This window comes from Neodiprion lecontei, chromosome 6 (genome assembly GCF_021901455.1).
Source record: "Neodiprion lecontei isolate iyNeoLeco1 chromosome 6, iyNeoLeco1.1, whole genome shotgun sequence".
Taxonomy (NCBI): Eukaryota; Metazoa; Arthropoda; class Insecta; order Hymenoptera; family Diprionidae; genus Neodiprion; species Neodiprion lecontei.
In genome coordinates, this window is record NC_060265.1 from 7654436 (window position 1) to 7671997 (window position 17562).

At 33.3% G+C, this 17562-nt stretch overlaps 1 protein-coding gene and 1 long non-coding RNA gene across 7 annotated transcripts in view; one reads left to right on the plus strand and one right to left on the minus strand.

Annotated features, from left to right (window-relative positions):
• Positions 1–914: 914 nt before the first annotated feature.
• Positions 915–17562, minus strand: part of LOC107227270 (la-related protein 1B) — a 43245-nt gene continuing 26597 nt past the window's right edge. For 4 of the 6 annotated variants that reach the window (XM_046743395.1, XM_046743394.1, XM_046743392.1 and 1 more), the window contains one exon: positions 11730–15588. In XM_046743395.1, the coding sequence (XP_046599351.1) occupies positions 15127–15588 (462 nt within the window). In that variant the 3' untranslated portion in view covers positions 11730–15126. Of the gene's footprint in view, positions 4677–5027; positions 5162–5270; positions 5324–11729; positions 15589–17562 lie in introns of those variants that run through there. The other 2 variants (XM_046743393.1, XM_046743396.1) reach the window with 2 other exon arrangements.
• Positions 8731–13077, plus strand: LOC124295082. Its single transcript, XR_006904974.1, has 3 exons — positions 8731–9070; positions 10453–10633; positions 13027–13077. It is a non-coding gene; the product is annotated as an uncharacterized LOC124295082 (long non-coding RNA).

Below are 17562 nucleotides of genomic sequence, written 5' to 3' on the forward strand. Positions count from 1 at the left end.
AAATAATATGGGATTATACATTTTTGGTCTGTATCTACATAAAATGTATATCGTACATATCATCGATTATTCAGTTATTTATCAGGTTAAATCCAAACGCAGCTTCGCTTTACTCGTCGATAAATATATTTGTCTGCATATTTATATGGGTAAAATTTCTTTTCCTATCGTTTATATCCCGTTTTAATATGCTAAATTTATACAAGTGGTAGTTCAAATTTATTATAATTACACGTATAATTAAACGAAGGTTAAATTTAACACAAATCATCGCTTACATGTCTATCGTACAATTTCAAACTGCTTGATAGGCCCTGAAAATTCTTTTATCCATCCATTATACTGTACTTCGCGTAATAGTAATAATCGATCTGAATAGAATGAGCATAGGCAATGAAATTCAAAACAAATTCACAAATTGATATTTCCTTGCATGAATCAAAAGTGTTTCACTTCTGTAATAATATGTATTGTAACCCGTATTTTTTTCAACATTTTTCTTTGTTTGCGTTTTTTTCATTTTTTCATTTTTATTTATTAATTTTTTTTTTTTTCTGTTCTTACTAACATTATAACCCCACCCGTTATAATAAGCCCTAATTTTAATATTAAAGATTATAGCAGTGTGAGTAGATTATAATTAATAGTTATGTATATTTATACAAGCAAAAAAATTTTAAACGCCTCGAAGCACGCTCTATGTAGGATACATAATATACTGTATCACGTCCGATTTTACAATAATTAACAATCTTTAGTTTCTACACATAACTCCCATCGCAAGTATATCTAAGCGTTGTGAAAAAATAAGGTTTATCGAATACTGGCAGCAAGTTATGTTCTTCTTTTTTTCCTCCCGTTTTTTCATAAAAACAGACGGTAACTAATATTTATTACATTTAAGGAATACCCTGTTTCAACGTCAAAGCGTTTTTGTCCTCGATCACGTCGATCGGAATAACAAGTCGGAAGTGAAAGGTGTCAATTATTGCAAATTTCCAGAGTGATAACAAGATTGGATCTTGCACACTGCGTTACCCTAAACGTGCCACGACGTACTTTAATAATTTTGCATTTTCATCATATAATATATTCTTATCAAATAGTTATGAATCTATGAGTCTATAATTAACAGCATTAATATTATCAATAGGGTATATAATGTGATATTATGCGGTAGTCACTCGCTTAAAACTAGTTAATCCTAAGCTGCCAACAAAGCAGTTAGTTTCTATTTACAAGACTGAGCAAAGTCGTTCAAGCGCTATCAACTCTTTTCAAACGTGACAATGCTTATGGCTGTCCGATTCGTTGCCAGCACAATATTATACTCTACCTTTCTCCGTCACGCTTTACTTTGAAATTTTATCAATCATTCCATTTCGCACCACTGTAATATCGTGATCTCTGGATTCGCGCGTTATTCGCAGACAAATTACCTTTTTCATCCTACCCATTCCAGTCAGTTTACAGACACGTTTTCAATGTTCAATCACCAATATCTTTCGTGACTATAACCCGTTCTTAACAAACCCAATTTTTAGTAAGACGTGGATTTCCATAAAAAGAATAGGATTTTCGAAGCCAACTCAAGTTATAGACTTATAGATAGATTACACTGAACCGAGTGTGACGTGACTAAAACAGTGACTAATGTATTAAAATATAAATTTGAACCAAAAACGCTATCTCATTTAAAACGAATATTATTCATTCGTTTGCCTGATTCGATTTTTCATTACTGTTTGTTAAATATCTTGGAAACTTCATATTTGATGCCTATTGATTTGACAGACTATCATAGGAACTGTCTAAATTATTTTTTCTCTTATGAACTATTGTTAAAACGGTCTTGGCCGCGATGTTACCCTCGTGTTCAATACAAGAATTAGCATGAAACGTCTTTAAAATGACTTAATTTAAAAGTAGTAAGAAGAATTAGAAAAACATGAAAGTCAATTTTTTGTGCGTTCTCATGCATAATAAATAGCACAATAAGTTACTTTTCTGCAATAATAAATACATGGATTACTCACGATATAGAGTTTAAAAAAATCAGATTATGGATCGAGTTACCGAGTGCGTGACAAGGCTGTCAATACAATAATTGAAATCTTTCAGAAGTCGACGTATAATGAGTTTATATATAAAAAAAACACAATTTGAAAAAAACTAGACAAACAACTGAACTGTAATTTCAATTTTTCAGTTATAACGAGGGATGTAAATGTGTGATCTGAGATCCTTGGATATGTGACGAGAAAAAAAATTGCTACAAATTAAGCAATGTAGAATAAATTGAAGGATTTTTAGCAAATTGCTAAAAGATTTCCCACCCGAAAAATGATTTCAGTAGTTTTTGTGCCAATTCTTTACAAGTGCCGAATGCAAACAATATTTGGTTAACATTAAGAGTATGTTGCAAAGCCACAAAAAGAAAAAAAAAAATGCCATTTGCTTGATGTTGTGTTTTTTTTTTCTTCCCCTTCTTTTAGCAATAATATATTACAGCCTGTGGGCAGAGGGATCACACCTTTCAATAACAGAAAATAGACCCGTTGTATACGCACGAAAACCTAACCGTTCTAATTCATTTGTAATAATGTATCAAGTTTTGTTTTTCATTCATTTGTATTTTTTTTTTTTTTTTTTTCTTCTAGTTCTATATTTTAGATATAGTATATAATATATATGTTTAAATTAATTCTATACTTTAGTAGTAGTAATTATATTATATCATGCACACCTCGTTTTTTTGCCACTGATCAATGGCTAGGTGTGTAGTTACTACTTAAATATTCTTTCTTGTTTTGAAATGTTTTGTGTATTTTTTTTTTTTTTCCTATCAATTACGATTTACGACGGTCTTGGAGGAAATTTTTCAAAACCAGCAGTCATCATTACAGTATTCCGAAACTGTCTGACGCAAATTTAAAAAAAATTTTTTCCTTGATCTCGGGGATGTCAATAATTTTTATACGAGTGGGTAATCATAAACTAACAATTTGAGACGACTTAGACGACTCAGATTTAACTTAATTTGTTGTCTCGTGGTGGTTTTTTCCTAATTTCTGCATTTCTATTTTACACAATTCAATGTTAAAATTCTTTCGGATGTGCCTACCATAATATTATGAAATTTACACCGGATCATACTGATTTATGGAGTATTATATGGAACACAGCTGGGTTAAGAGACAAAGTTTGTATAAAGTAACTGTTTTTGTTCCAACAGTACGATCGTAGCTTTCTCGTACGGGATTCTAAAAACAAGACAGGATTGACTAAGTTACAATTATCATCGACTCAAATCGTTGCAAAACGATAATTAAGCATGGATTTCAAATATTGCAATATGTTATAGTGCAGATGTAGTAAACACTCAAGTATGTGCAAAGTTGTCTATTATACAGTACACGCCGAACACGTGGCACTAGACAGCGTCAGTAACAAAAAAATAAAGTTATTTTTGCCAGCAAATACGGTTGCAGGCAATATCGGAAGCCCGGAAAATAATAATATTCTCGTTCCGCTCCTTTAACATCAGTGCGCGTAATGCATTTATACTTTATTTTTAGTTTCAATTATATTTACCCATTCATTCATCTGTAGATTTGATTTACGTAAAACGTCTATTGAATTACATCTATAATTATTCATAGCACTATACTTTGAGTTTTTTTATTTTTCTTTTGTATTTCGCCCTTAAATATCTATTATTTTTCGTAATAACATTATTATTGTTGCCCAAAATTGTTAATAATTGTATTAAAAAGTTTAAAGGCAGAATATCTGGATCAAAATATAAAATGTATAAATATCAATGGACTGTTTATCTCACGTTATTAATAAAAATTATAAACCATTTTTTACCTTTTCGACAAAATGATAAATAAAAATAATAGGGTACTTTGTGCAGTATAAGTTATATCTACCTATACAACGATTTTCAAATCGAGATAAACTTTATCAGCTAAAGTACCTCAGAATACTCCTTACTACGTACGTAAACAAGTTATACAATAATCACCATTAATTTTTGCCAATTGTAATTCCGATTCAAACTGGTATAATATGGATTTTGTTGTAAAACGTTTTATTCTGCAAACAAAAGACAATAAAATTACTATGTAATTGTTTGGACAATAGAAGTTCCTCAGTCCCTAGTATCAAATTTTCTCGTTCTGCCGTTCTCCGGTCCCTTGATAATTTATTCATTTTTGACTGACTGATGCCGTCTCAGGTTTAGAAACACAGGGCTTAGGTTGCTCAGATTTAACGGATAATCTTGACTGACCTTTAGCTACTTCTTGGGGTCTAGTAAAAGAGCCAGAATTGTGTCGACTCCTGGGTTGTTGCTGCTTGGTGAGATCACGTTGACTGTTAGATGCAGAATCGTTTCGTCTTTTGGTACGACCCAATCTACCCGAACCAAAAGATTCTGCCCTATTTCGATACTGCGACAGATTTACGGAATCTGACCGTTTGTGATTGTTAGTATTACTAGAATTGGTAGAAAGTGTCACAGTACTCGAACCACCGGATAAACGTCGTACTCGACTAGTAGGGGATGCTTCTCCGCCACCAGCGCTTTCAGAAACGCTTCTGTTTCTCCTTTTCATAGCTTGGCTTCGTAGATTCCCACTAAATCCTTGGAGCATCTCGTTTATTGGCGGCTGTAAATTATCAGACAGTTTCAAGTTACTCTTTTATACCAACCAAGATTGTCGAATGCATGTTTCTATCGGGTGCCAATAGAAATCTGAACGTTTTTGATGTCTTGAAATACATGTTGATTTTGAATAAATTAAGCACCGAAACCGTGGCAAATAAACTGAAAACCTACAAAGACATGCATATCATTATACAGTAGATTGGAAGCGATGAAAATCAAAACAAACGTGTGAACCGCAATATCAAACGTGAAAGAGCTTCGAATACATACTTCGACAACATTGGGGTATCCCCCAATGCTAGATTTCATCAAGAATATAGTATACAGGCGGATCAATAAAAATCTGACTCACCTCAACTACTCTGAAATCCTCAATACTTTTGAACTTTGAAACATACTCCTGTAGTTTGGATTCAACGTAGAGTTTTTCAGCATGCTTATAATATTTCATGAATGCCCAAAACTTTTCTAATCCATATAATTGGCCTAAGAAATGAAAAATGAATAATAAATTAACAAATAAAAATCGGATACGTAAATATATGAGATCTATACTATAATCATTTATCAAATTCGTCCTCAAATACCGACTCACCAATTTCGTAATCTCGTATCGTCTCGGTTTGAAAATCTTTGTAAAGTTGAGGCCTGAACAAATATATTTGATTATTTAAAAAAAATCGGGTCATGTATTAACTTATAATGATAATACGGTGATCAAAATTTGAAATTCGTAAGTCGAAATTTGAAGTGAAAATTGCGGTAGTTCTTCGATAAGAGCCGATCGGAATTGAGAATGACGAAGACATAAATCGTTAACTACTAGAAGTAGTTGTCAGTTGGAGAAATAATAGATACTTAAATATTTGTTATTATCTATCTGCCGTTATGCAGTAAGAGAGATTGTTTTCATCGTGTTTCTAAAAATATATATTTTGCATGTCACTATCGGTTTTACCATTCGGTTATGTATATTTGTAAATCATAGGGGTAAGTAACGCCAGCAATTCACGGTGCAAGGTATCGTGTAACGATAACAATTCCCATAGCTACAAATAGAATTTCACGAATAGAATAAAACTCGCAAGCATCCAACTTTACTTTTGGCCACGTATCACATAAAATCACCGAGTCTACCGAAATTGAAGGTTATTGCTCTGTAAGCACATTGGAAAAGGTTCTTTTTTTTTTAAGAGTGAAGCAAACTCCAGCAGGGTAATAATATGACGAATAGGAATTCTCGACCTCGTATATAATCTATTATAGAATCTTGGTGATCGGTCAATTAAGTAAACGTATTTTTAGTTAACGTTTCGACCCGGATATGGGCCCTCCTCAGAACGATTTATTTATTTAACTGTCAAGAACAACAGAACATTTTTATAAAAATAATACTAGAAGTACAATCAGACATTAAATATTGTAGATGTAATACTCTTAGGGCTATTATACATTATTGGTTAGTGAGAACAATTTGATTAATTGAAAAAAGAAAGGCTTAGAGTGTTGCTTACCTTTTTTTTATAAAAGTAAGCGGACCAAGATGCAGTCGAATTCACAATTTACAATTTGTGGAGACAATGTTCTTTGGGTGACGGTAGTCATTGTCACTCTTCTAGTTATTTTACATGTAGGAGTCAAGTGTTGGAAGTCATTAATTAAAAAGATTAAAGAACTATGTTTCTTCACAGTCTATATGTCATTGTATTAAAAGGTTTTAAAGAAGGTCTTTTTAGCAGTAAAATTAGTTTGCAAAGTGTCCAAGAAGTGGAGCTAGGCTCTTTATGACTATGTTCCCCATGTCTAACAAAAATTATTATTGGTTGAACCGATTGGGTCAACGGGTGAATAGCGACTGATGGGAGAAACAAATATGATCCAGAGTGAAGGTGAACCTAATATAAACAATTATACAGAAAAACAGAAAAATGTTTTGTGAAAAAAAAATTATGTAGAAAAACTGTGCTATGGAGACAAAAATTTTTTATGTATCTAGTTAAGGTTAAACAATATTTGTTGTGTGGGCGGAGATTAGAGGTTTGTAAATATTACTTAAATGTTCAACATCTTGTCTAAGATTAACCGAATTGGTGTGTCCTACAATGTTGCACATTTCTAGTAATAGTCTTTCATAATAATTGGGTTCTTCACAAAGGATGTTTGTATTGTCGTAGTTAAAAGTATGTTGTTTATTGATACTATGTTTTGTTAAAGCGGTGTGACGTTCTTCAATCTCATGTACATTGCGTTGATGTTCTTTGATTCTGGTGTTAAGGTGGCGGCCGGTTTGTCCGATATACTCGTAAACTTGGTTGCAATCATTGCAAGGTATTTTATACACAACATTGGATCGTTTGCCGATGGGGATCTTATCTTTTCCCGTGTCAAAGACTAATTGTAAATCTTTTGAATTTTTTCCAACAAACTTGACATTATGTTTGGTAAATAGACGGTTCAATGACTCAAAGAGACCAGATACATATGGGATGGGAATATATGTATTAGCAGGTCTATTGTTATCATCTGTGGGAGCAGAATCAATACTATTGTCAGGTAAGTTGTTGATGTAGGTGCATCTCTTATTTATATGTTTATGTAATAGGCCATGAGGATAATCATTCCATCTTAGTATATTGTATATGAGTGACAGATTTTTTACGTGGAATTCTGTACTTGAAAGTTCGATGGCTCGGTCAACTAGGTTAATGATGGTGCCTATTTTGTAGGGCATTGGGTGGTGAGAATTAAAATTCAAATACCCTTGAGACCAGGTTTTTTTGTGGAACCAATCTGTTTTGATATTATTGTTGTTGTGTATCAACAATACATCTAAGAAATTGATGGCGTTATTTTCTTCTATTTCAATAGCAAATTGTAATCGTGGATGATATCGGTTAAAAATATTAAGAGTGTAATCTATTTTTTCTTTAGGAACAGCAGTAAGAATATCATCAACATACCGAAAATAGAACGGTAAATCAGAATCAAGATTGGTAATGCAAGACCTTTCCAAGTCTTCCATGACAAGGTCTGACAAGATTGGAGAGAGAGGAGATCCCATGGGCAACCCGAATTGTTGTGCATACGTATCATTGTTAAATTTGAATATTGCAGAATCAAAACATATTTTTAAAGCTTTATCTAGTTCAATAAGAGGAATTGGGATCTTATTTTCAAGAGAAGCCCAACGGTTGTTTACTGCGCGCAATGCAAGATCTGTCGGAACGTTGGTAAAAAGAGATATTACATCGAGCGATATTAAAGTATAGTTGTCTGGAATAATCAATGTTTTTATTGTGTCAACTAAGGAAAAGCTATCTTTAACTCTAGAGGTGGGAGGTGTGATATTAGTAGTGAGCCATGAATTAATTATCTTGGATAAGGCATAAGTCGGGCTATTGACAAATGAGACACTAATTCTTAATGGGACTTCCGCTTTGTGAATTTTAGGTAGCCCATATGCACGTGGGGGGACACTATTGTAGGTAGAAATGCTTCTGTGTACGTTTTTGTTTATTAATTTGGAGTTAAACTAATTAAACGTGAGTTTATTCACCCTAGTTTGTAGGGAGTTGCACAGGTCATATTTAGCAATTCTGTAGGTATTAGTGTCCGAAAGCTGTTGCCTCATTTTGTTATTGTAAGAGTCTCTATGCATAGCTACAGACGCATTGCCTTTATCCGCTTTTAAAAACATAATATTAGGGTTGTTTTTTTTTTAAATCATGGTATCACGAATTTTTTTGTCAGTGACTGAATTATTGTTATTGTTTCTGGGGTACTTTGGGAAAAAAAACATTGCAACATTGTAGGACACACCAATTCGGTTAATCTTAGACAAGATGTTGAACATTTAAGTAATATTTACAAACCTCTAATCTCCGCCCACACAACAAATATTGTTTAACCTTAACTAGATACATAAAAAATTTTTGTCTCCATAGCACAGTTTTTCTACATAATTTTTTTTTCACAAAATATTTTTCTGTTTTTCTGTATAATTGTTTATATTAGGTTCACCTTCACTCTGGATCATATTTGTTTCTCCCATCAGTCGCTATTCACCCGTTGACCCAATCGGTTCAACCAATAATAATTTTTGTTAGACATGGGGAACATAGTCATAAAGAGCCTAGCTCCACTTCTTGGACACTTTGCAAACTAATTTTACTGCTAAAAAGACCTTCTTTAAAACCTTTTAATACAATGACATATAGACTGTGAAGAAACATAGTTCTTTAATCTTTTTAAATAATGACTTCCAACACTTGACTCCTACATGTAAAATAACTAGAAGAGTGACAATGACTACCGTCACCCAAAGAACATTGTCTCCACAAATTGTAAATTGTGAATTCGACTGCATCTTGGTCCGCTTACTTTTATTAAAAAAAGGTAAGCAACACTCTAAGCCTTTCTTTTTTCAATTAATCAAATTGTTCTCACTAACCAATAATATATAATAGCCCTGAGAGTATTACATCTACAATATTTTATGTCCGATTGTACTTCTAGTATTATTTTTAAAAAAATTTTTTGTTGTTCTTGACAGTTAGATAAATAAATCCAGGGTGGCCACTCAATTCCGCTCACGGAATTCCCTGACATTTCCCGGTTTTCCCTGACTAAAATCACTGTTTTTCCCTAACATTTTGATGCACAATTTGTGCAGAAATCACTAACAACTATAGTAACCTAGGTAAAGTATGGCCAAATATATTAAAGTTATAAAAGTTTTTAAAAGTTGTTCATTCCGTTCATTGTGATTTTTGAAAGTTGACAAAAAATGAAAATTTCCATTTGCTTGGTCTTGTTAAGTATATATTTAAGAAGGGGCTCCAAGAAGCGAAATATTTTTAGAGCTATTATTTGAACATTTATGCTGTTTGCAATGAAAATCGAGGTTCGAAGAATTATGAAAAATAAACTTAAAAATTTTTTTCCAACGGGAAATTTTTCTTTTAAGCGTTAAGAATACACCACAATTTATCCAAATTTTTAAATTGATATTTAATACAGCAAAACAATTATTTTATGCGGTGTACTGTCTAGACGCGGCGCGTCTGTGCCGTCACAGTTGCGCAGAGCCCTACGTTCAGCGTTAAATTAAAATTACTAATACTGAAGTTAGAATTCCGGGTGCTTGTACTTTTTTATTGGAAATTTCCTCCTCTTTAAGAATCTTTTTAAAATTTTGGCTAGCGCTTTTACTTTTTGCGTTACTGCCAAAAACCTGAGACTTCGATTTTTCTAGACTATTAGGCGTCGGTGAACTTGCGTCTCCACACGCAGCGACGGTCATAGATAAATCAAACCGATGTCTGCTCGTACTACTGAATTCATGTGACAATCAACAACTAAGCTTATAATCGTTGATAAGAAGAGAAGAAAAATTGTGACGATGCGGTGATAGCATCTCAATTTTATGGACAAAGCTTTTGAAATTCGTGAGTTCTATAAAAAGTCCCTGACCAACCAAACAATTCCCTGACATTTCCCTGACTTTTCCCTGACATACAAAATTCCCCGACATTTCCCGGTTTTCCCGGTTTTCCAGACGGGTGGCCACCCTGAAATCGTTCTGAGGAGGGCCCATATCCGGGTCGAAACGTTAACTAAAAATACGTTTACTTAATTGACCGATCACCAAGATTCTATAATAGATTATATATGAGGTCGAGAATTCCTATTCATCGTAATAATATTTTGTATAGATAGGCAACGATCGTTGATTTCAAACATACCGTGTTCCTCAATATTTCGCTTTACATTGGCAGTTTTAAGCATCGTGTAAGCGAAAGACGGGATCACATGCGTGCCCCCTGAAAGGATGTTGGCTCAATAAAAAAAGATAATCTCCATACGTTACTTTTCTTCAAAGCAGGATGATCGATAAAACATAATCCCTGGTAACAGTTGATTTTCTTCATTCCTTTTCCCAGTTTCAACGAGTGCAAGGTAATTTTTTTCAACGTTTTTCTTTATTTGCGTTTTTTTCATTTTTTCATTTTTATTTATTCATTTTTTTTTTTTTTTTGTGTTCTTACTAACATTATAACCCCACCCGTTATAATAAGCCCTAATTTTAATATTACAGATTATAGCAGTGTGAGTAGATTACAATTAATAGTTATGTATATTTATACAAGCAAAAAAATTTTAAACGCTTCGAAGCACGCTCTATGTAGGATACATAATATACTGTATCACGTCTGATTTTACAATAATTAACAATCTTTAGTTTCTACACATAACTCCCCTCGCAAGTATAGCTAAACCAGGGTGGCCACTCAATTCCGATCACGGAATTCCCTGACATTTCCCGGTTTTCCCTGACTAAAATCACTATTTTTCCCTAACATTTTGATGCACAATTTGTGCAGAAATCACTAACAACTATAGTAACCTAGGTAAAGTATGGCCAAATATATTAAAGTTATAAAAGTTTTTAAAAGTTGTTCATTCCGTTCATTGTGATTTTTGAAAGTTGACAAAAAATGAAAATTTCCATTTGCTTGGTCTTGTTAAGTATATATTTGAGAAGGGGCTCCAAGAAGCAAAATATTTTTAGAGCTATTATTTGAACATTTATGCTGTTTGCAATGAAAATCGAGGTTCGAAGAATTATGACTAATTAACGAATGTGTAACTTTTTGAAAAATAAACTTAAAATTTTTTTTTCAACGGGACATTTTTCTTTTAAGTGTTAAGAATACACCACCATTTATACAAATTTTTAAATTGATATTTAATACAGCACGATGCGGTGATAGTATCTCAATTTTATGGACAAGGCTTTTGAAATCCGTGAGTTCTATAAAACGTCCCTGACCAACCAAAATATTCCCTGACATTTCCCTGACTTTTCCCTGACGTACAAAATTCCCTGACATTTCCCGGTTTTCCCGGTTTTCCAGACGGGTGGCCACCCTGTAAACGTTGTGAAAAAATAAGGTTTATCGAATACTGGCAGCAAGTTATGTTCTTTTTTTCCTCCCGTTTTTTCATAAAAACAGACGGTAACTAATATCTATTACATTTAAGGAATACCCTGTTTCAACGTCAAAGCGTTTTTGTCCTCGATCACGTCGATCGGAATAACAAGTCGGAAGTGAAAGGTGTCAATTATTGCAAATTTCCAGAGTGATAACAAGATTGGATCTTGCACACTGCGTTACCCTAAACGTGCCACGACGTACTTTAATAATTTTGCATTTTCATCATATAATATATTCTTATCAAATAGTTATGAATCTATGAGTCTATAATTAACAGCATTAATATTATCAATAGGGTATATAATGTGATATTATGCGGTAGTCACTCGCTTAAAACTAGTTAATCCTAAGCTGCCAACAAAGCAGTTAGTTTCTATTTACAAGACTGAGCAAAGTCGTTCAAGCGCTATCAACTCTTTTCAAACGTGACAATGCTTATGGCTGTCCGATTCGTTGCCAGCACAATATTATACTCTACCTTTCTCCGTCACGCTTTACTTTGAAATTTTATCAATCATTCCATTTCGCACCACTGTAATATCGTGATCTCTGGATTCGCGCGTTATTCGCAGACAAATAACCTTTTTCATCCTACCCATTCCAGTCAGTTTACAGACACGTTTTCAATGTTCAATCACCAATATCTTTCGTGACTATAACCCGTTCTTAACAAACCCAATTTTTAGTAAGACGTGGATTTCCATAAAAAGAATAGGATGTTCGAAGCCAACTCAAGTTATAGACTTATAGATAGATTACACTGAACCGAGTGTGACGTGACTAAAACAGTGACTAATGTATTAAAATATAAATTTGAACCAAAAACGCTATCTCATTTAAAACGAATATTATTCATTCGTTTGCCTGATTCGATTTTTCATTACTGTTTGTTAAATATCTTGGAAACTTCATATTTGATGCCTATTGATTTGACAGACTATCATATGAACTGTCTAAATTATTTTTTCTCTTATGAACTATTGTTAAAACGGTCTTGGCCGCGATGTTACCCTCGTGTTCAATACAAGAATTAGCATGAAACGTCTTTAAAATGACTTAATTTAAAAGTAGTAAGAAGAATTAGAAAAACATGAAAGTCAATTTTTTTGTGCGTTCTCATGCATAATAAATAGCACAATAAGTTACTTTTCTGCAATAATAAATACATGGATTACTCACGATATAGAGTTTAAAAAAATCAGATTATGGATCGAGTTACCGAGTGCGTTACAAGGCTGTCAATACAATAATTGAAATCTTTCAGAAGTCGACGTATAATGAGTTTATATATAAAAAAAAACACAATTTGAAAAAAACTAGACAAACAACTGAACTGTAATTTCAATTTTTCAGTTATAACGAGGGATGTAAATGTGTGATCTGAGATCCTTGGATATGTGACGAGAAAAAAAATTGCTACAAATTAAGCAATGTAGAATAAATTGAAGGATTTTTAGCAAATTGCTAAAAGATTTCCCACCCGAAAAATGATTTGAGTAGTTTTTGTACCAATTCTTTACAAGTGCCGAATGCAAACAATATTTGGGTAACATTAAGAGTATGTTGCAACGCTTCCAAGTACCTCGCCTTACATCATGGTCAGATATAGTGATAATTAATATTCGAATATGCAAAAAAATGGTTTAATAATTGTATACGATATTATATCATTATTGTCTCTATACCCTAACATAGGAATAAAATAAAACAAAACAAAACACAAAAAAAAAAAAACATGCCATTTGCTTGATGTTATGTTTTTTTTTTCTTCCCTTTCTTTTAGCAATAATATATTACAGCCTGTGGGCAGAGGGATCACACCTTTCAATAACAGAAAATAGACCCGTTGTATACACACGAAAACCTAACCGTTCTAATTCATTTGTATTTTTTTTTTTGTTTTTTTTTTCTTTTCTTCTTACTATATATTTTAGATATAGTATATAACATATATGTTTAAATTAATTCTATACTTTAGTAGTAGTAATTATATTATATCATGCACACCTCGTTTCTTTGCCACTGATCAATGGCTAGGTGTGTAGTTACTACTTAAATATTCTTTCTTGTTTTGAAATGTTTTATGTATTTCCTTTTTTTTTCCTATCAATTACGATTTACCACGGTCTTGGAGGAAATTTTTCAAAACCAACAGTTATCATTACGCAAATTTAAAAAAAAATTTTTCCTTGATCTCGGGGATGTCAATAATTTTTATACAAGTGGGTAATCATAAACTAACAATTTGAGACGACTTAGACGACTCAGATTTAACTTAATTTGTTGTCTCGTGGTGGTTTTTTCCTGATTTCTTCATTTCTATTTTACACAATTCAATGTTAAAATTATTTCGGATGTGCCTACCATAATATTATGAAATTTACACCGGATCATACTGATTTATGGAGTATTATATGGAACACAGCTGGGTTAAGAGACAAAGTTTGTATAAAGTAACTGTTTTTGTTCCAACAGTACGATCGTAGCTTTCTCGTACGGGATTCTAAAAACAAGACAGGATTGACTAAGTTACAATTATCATCGACTCAAATAGTTGCAAAATGATAATTAAGCATGGATTTCAAAGATTGCAATATGTTATAGTGCAGATGTATTAAATACTTAAGTATGTGCAAAGTTCTCTATTATACAGTACACGCCGAACACGTGGCACTAGACAGCGTCAGTAACAAAAAATAAAGTTATTTTTGCCAGCAAATACGGTTGCAGGCAATATCGGAAGCCCGGAAAATAATAATATTCTCGTTCCGCTCCTTCAACATCAGTGCGCGTAATGCATTTATACATTATTTTTAGTTTCAATTATATTTACCCATTCATTCATCTGTAGAATTGATTTACGTAAAACGTCTATTGAATTAGATCTATAATTATTCATAGCACTATACTTTGAGTTTTTTTATTTTTCTTTTGTATTTCGCCCTTAAATATCTATTATTTTTCGTAATAACATTATTATTGTTGCCCAAAATTGTTAATAATTGTATTAAAAAGTTTAAAGGCAGAATATCTGGATCAAAACATAAAATGTATAAATATCAATGGACTGTTTATCTCACGGTATTGATAAAAATTATAAACCATTTTTTACCTTTTCGACAAAATGATAAATAAAAATAATAGGGTACTTTATGTAGTATAAGTCATACCTACCTATACAACGATTTTCAAATCGAGATAAACTTTATCAGATAAAGTACCTCAGAATACTCCCTACTACGTACGTAAACAAGTTATACAATAATCACCATTAATTTTTGCCAATTGTAATTCCGATTCAAACTGGTATAATATGGGTTTTGTTGTAAAACGTTTTATTCTGAAAACAAAAGACAATAAAATTACTATGTAATTGTTTGGACAATAGAAGTTCCTCAGTCCCTAGTATCAAATTTTCTCGTTCTGCCGTTCTCCGGTCCCTTGATAATTTATTCATTTTTGACTGACTGATGCCGTCTCAGGTTTAGAAACACAGGGCTTAGGTTGCTCAGATTTAACGGATAATCTTGACTGACCTTTAGCTACTTCTTGGGGTCTAGTAAAAGAGCCAGAATTGTGTCGACTCCTGGGTTGTTGCTGCTTGGTGAGATCACGTTGACTGTTAGATGCAGAATCGTTTCGTCTTTTGGTACGACCCAATCTACCCGAACCAAAAGATTCTGCCCTATTTCGATACTGCGACAGATTTACGGAATCTGACCGTTTGTGATTGTTAGTATTACTAGAATTGGTAGAAAGTGTCACAGTACTCGAACCACCGGATAAACGTCGTACTCGACTAGTAGGGGATGCTTCTCCGCCACCAGCGCTTTCAGAAACGCTTCTGTTTCTCCTTTTCATAGCTTGGCTTCGTAGATTCCCACTAAATCCTTGGAGCATCTCGTTTATTTGCGGCTGTAAATTATCAGACAGTTTCAAGTTACTCTTTTATACCAACCAAGATTGTCGAACGCATGTTTCTATCGGGTGCCAATAGAAATCTGAACGTTTTTGATGTCTTGAAATACATGTTGATTTTGAATAAATTAAGCACCGAAACCGTGGCAAATAAACTGAAAACCTACAAAGACATATCATTATACAGTAGATTGGAAGCGATGAAAATTGTAAGATATGTGATGTACGAATGTATACAAATGTGTGTATCTATAACGATAGTATAGAATGTGAGAAGGCAGGCAATAAAAGTAGTCGGTCCTGAACCGTAACAGAGTGTAGTCGTCTTTATTTACCTCTTCCTCGCATACACAATAACTGGCGACGAGGATAAAAGCATTGTTCTAGAAACTTCGTCGGCATATGACGAAATAAAACCAAATTAAAGTGTTGGAATGCTGATTGAAATAAAAGGGACTGCATGGATCCAGAATTTAACAAAAGTCCAATTGCAAAAGTTGTGTGAATTAAATAATATTGATGGTGAAGACGATAATATTAATGAGTTACGAAGAAAATTTCGAGAATTTGTGAAAGAAAAACTGAGTGTGGCCAGCAAAAATTAATACGGATAGCAGATATAGTGGATAAAAAAACGTTCGAAATAGTTGATCCAGATAGTATAAATGAACAATTAAACAAAAGCATAATGGAACGTAGTGCAAATTTGGATTTTGATATTACCAAAAATGATTGGGAAATGTTTTGTGATCGACTAGAGCAGTATTTCATTGCAATCAAAATAACAAATGCTGAAGAAAAAACAGCAATTTTGTTGAGTAAAGTGAATGCAGAGACGTACGAAGAGATCGCAAAAATATGTAAGCCCGTTAAGCCTAAGGACAAAACCTATGAAGAAATTATAACAAAGGTCAAAGATTATTTGAAACCGCCAGCATCATACCTTGTATATAGATATGAATTCAGACTCAGGAAGCAATCAGACGGCGAGGGTATAAAAGAATACGTCACAGCGCTGAAGTTTATGACAGACAAATGTAAATTTACGAACGAAGACGAGCAAGTACTCGATCAAATGATTTGTGGCTTAAAAAGTAAAGCAATAACGGCGGAATTATTAAAACTAGAGAAACCCGATCTGGAAACAGCATTAAAAAAAGCTATGGCATCAGAGGCAGCTAGTAAAGGCGCAGAAAAATTGCAAGAAACAAATGCGGAAATTCAAGAGGTACACATGCTAAGTCGTGGAAAGTTTTGGCGAAAGCAACATGAGGGAGATCGTAGACAGGGACAACGTACATGGACTAGAAGGGGAAGAACATTCGGCCGGGCTCGAGGAACGGCGCGAGCACAACAAATACCGGAAGGCTCTGCTTGTTACCGTTGCGGGGATTCAAGACACTTCGTGAAGGATTGTATGTATAAGGAAAATGTAGTATGCCATACGTGCGGTGATAAAGGTCACACTACTAGAGTTTGTACGCATAGAACCGGAAAATCATAAAGAATTACAGTTATTATTAGGTAAAATCAATTATTATGGCAGGTTATTTAAAGATCGTGCTAAAATTCTAGCACCATTATATAATTGCAGTAATTCGAGAATTTTTGAGTGGGATCAAAATTGCAAAGAAGCGTTTAAAAGAGCGAAAATAGAATTAAAAAGTGTGCTTGTAAACTACCTTCCATCTTTACCATTAAAATTAACATGTGATGCGTCCCCAAAAGGGCTGGGTGCGTATATCAGCCAGTCTTATGAAGACGGCGATAGACCAATAGCGTTTGCATCAACGAGGTTGACAGCCGCGCAAGAAAATTACTCGCAAATTGATAAAGAAGCAGCTGCGATAATATTTGGAGTAACTAAGTTTTATGATTATTTATTCGGACGTAAATTTCTTTTAAAAACGGATAATAAACCGTTATCTAGGATCTTTTCTCCTGAAAAGGGTACACCAAAAATGGCTACGA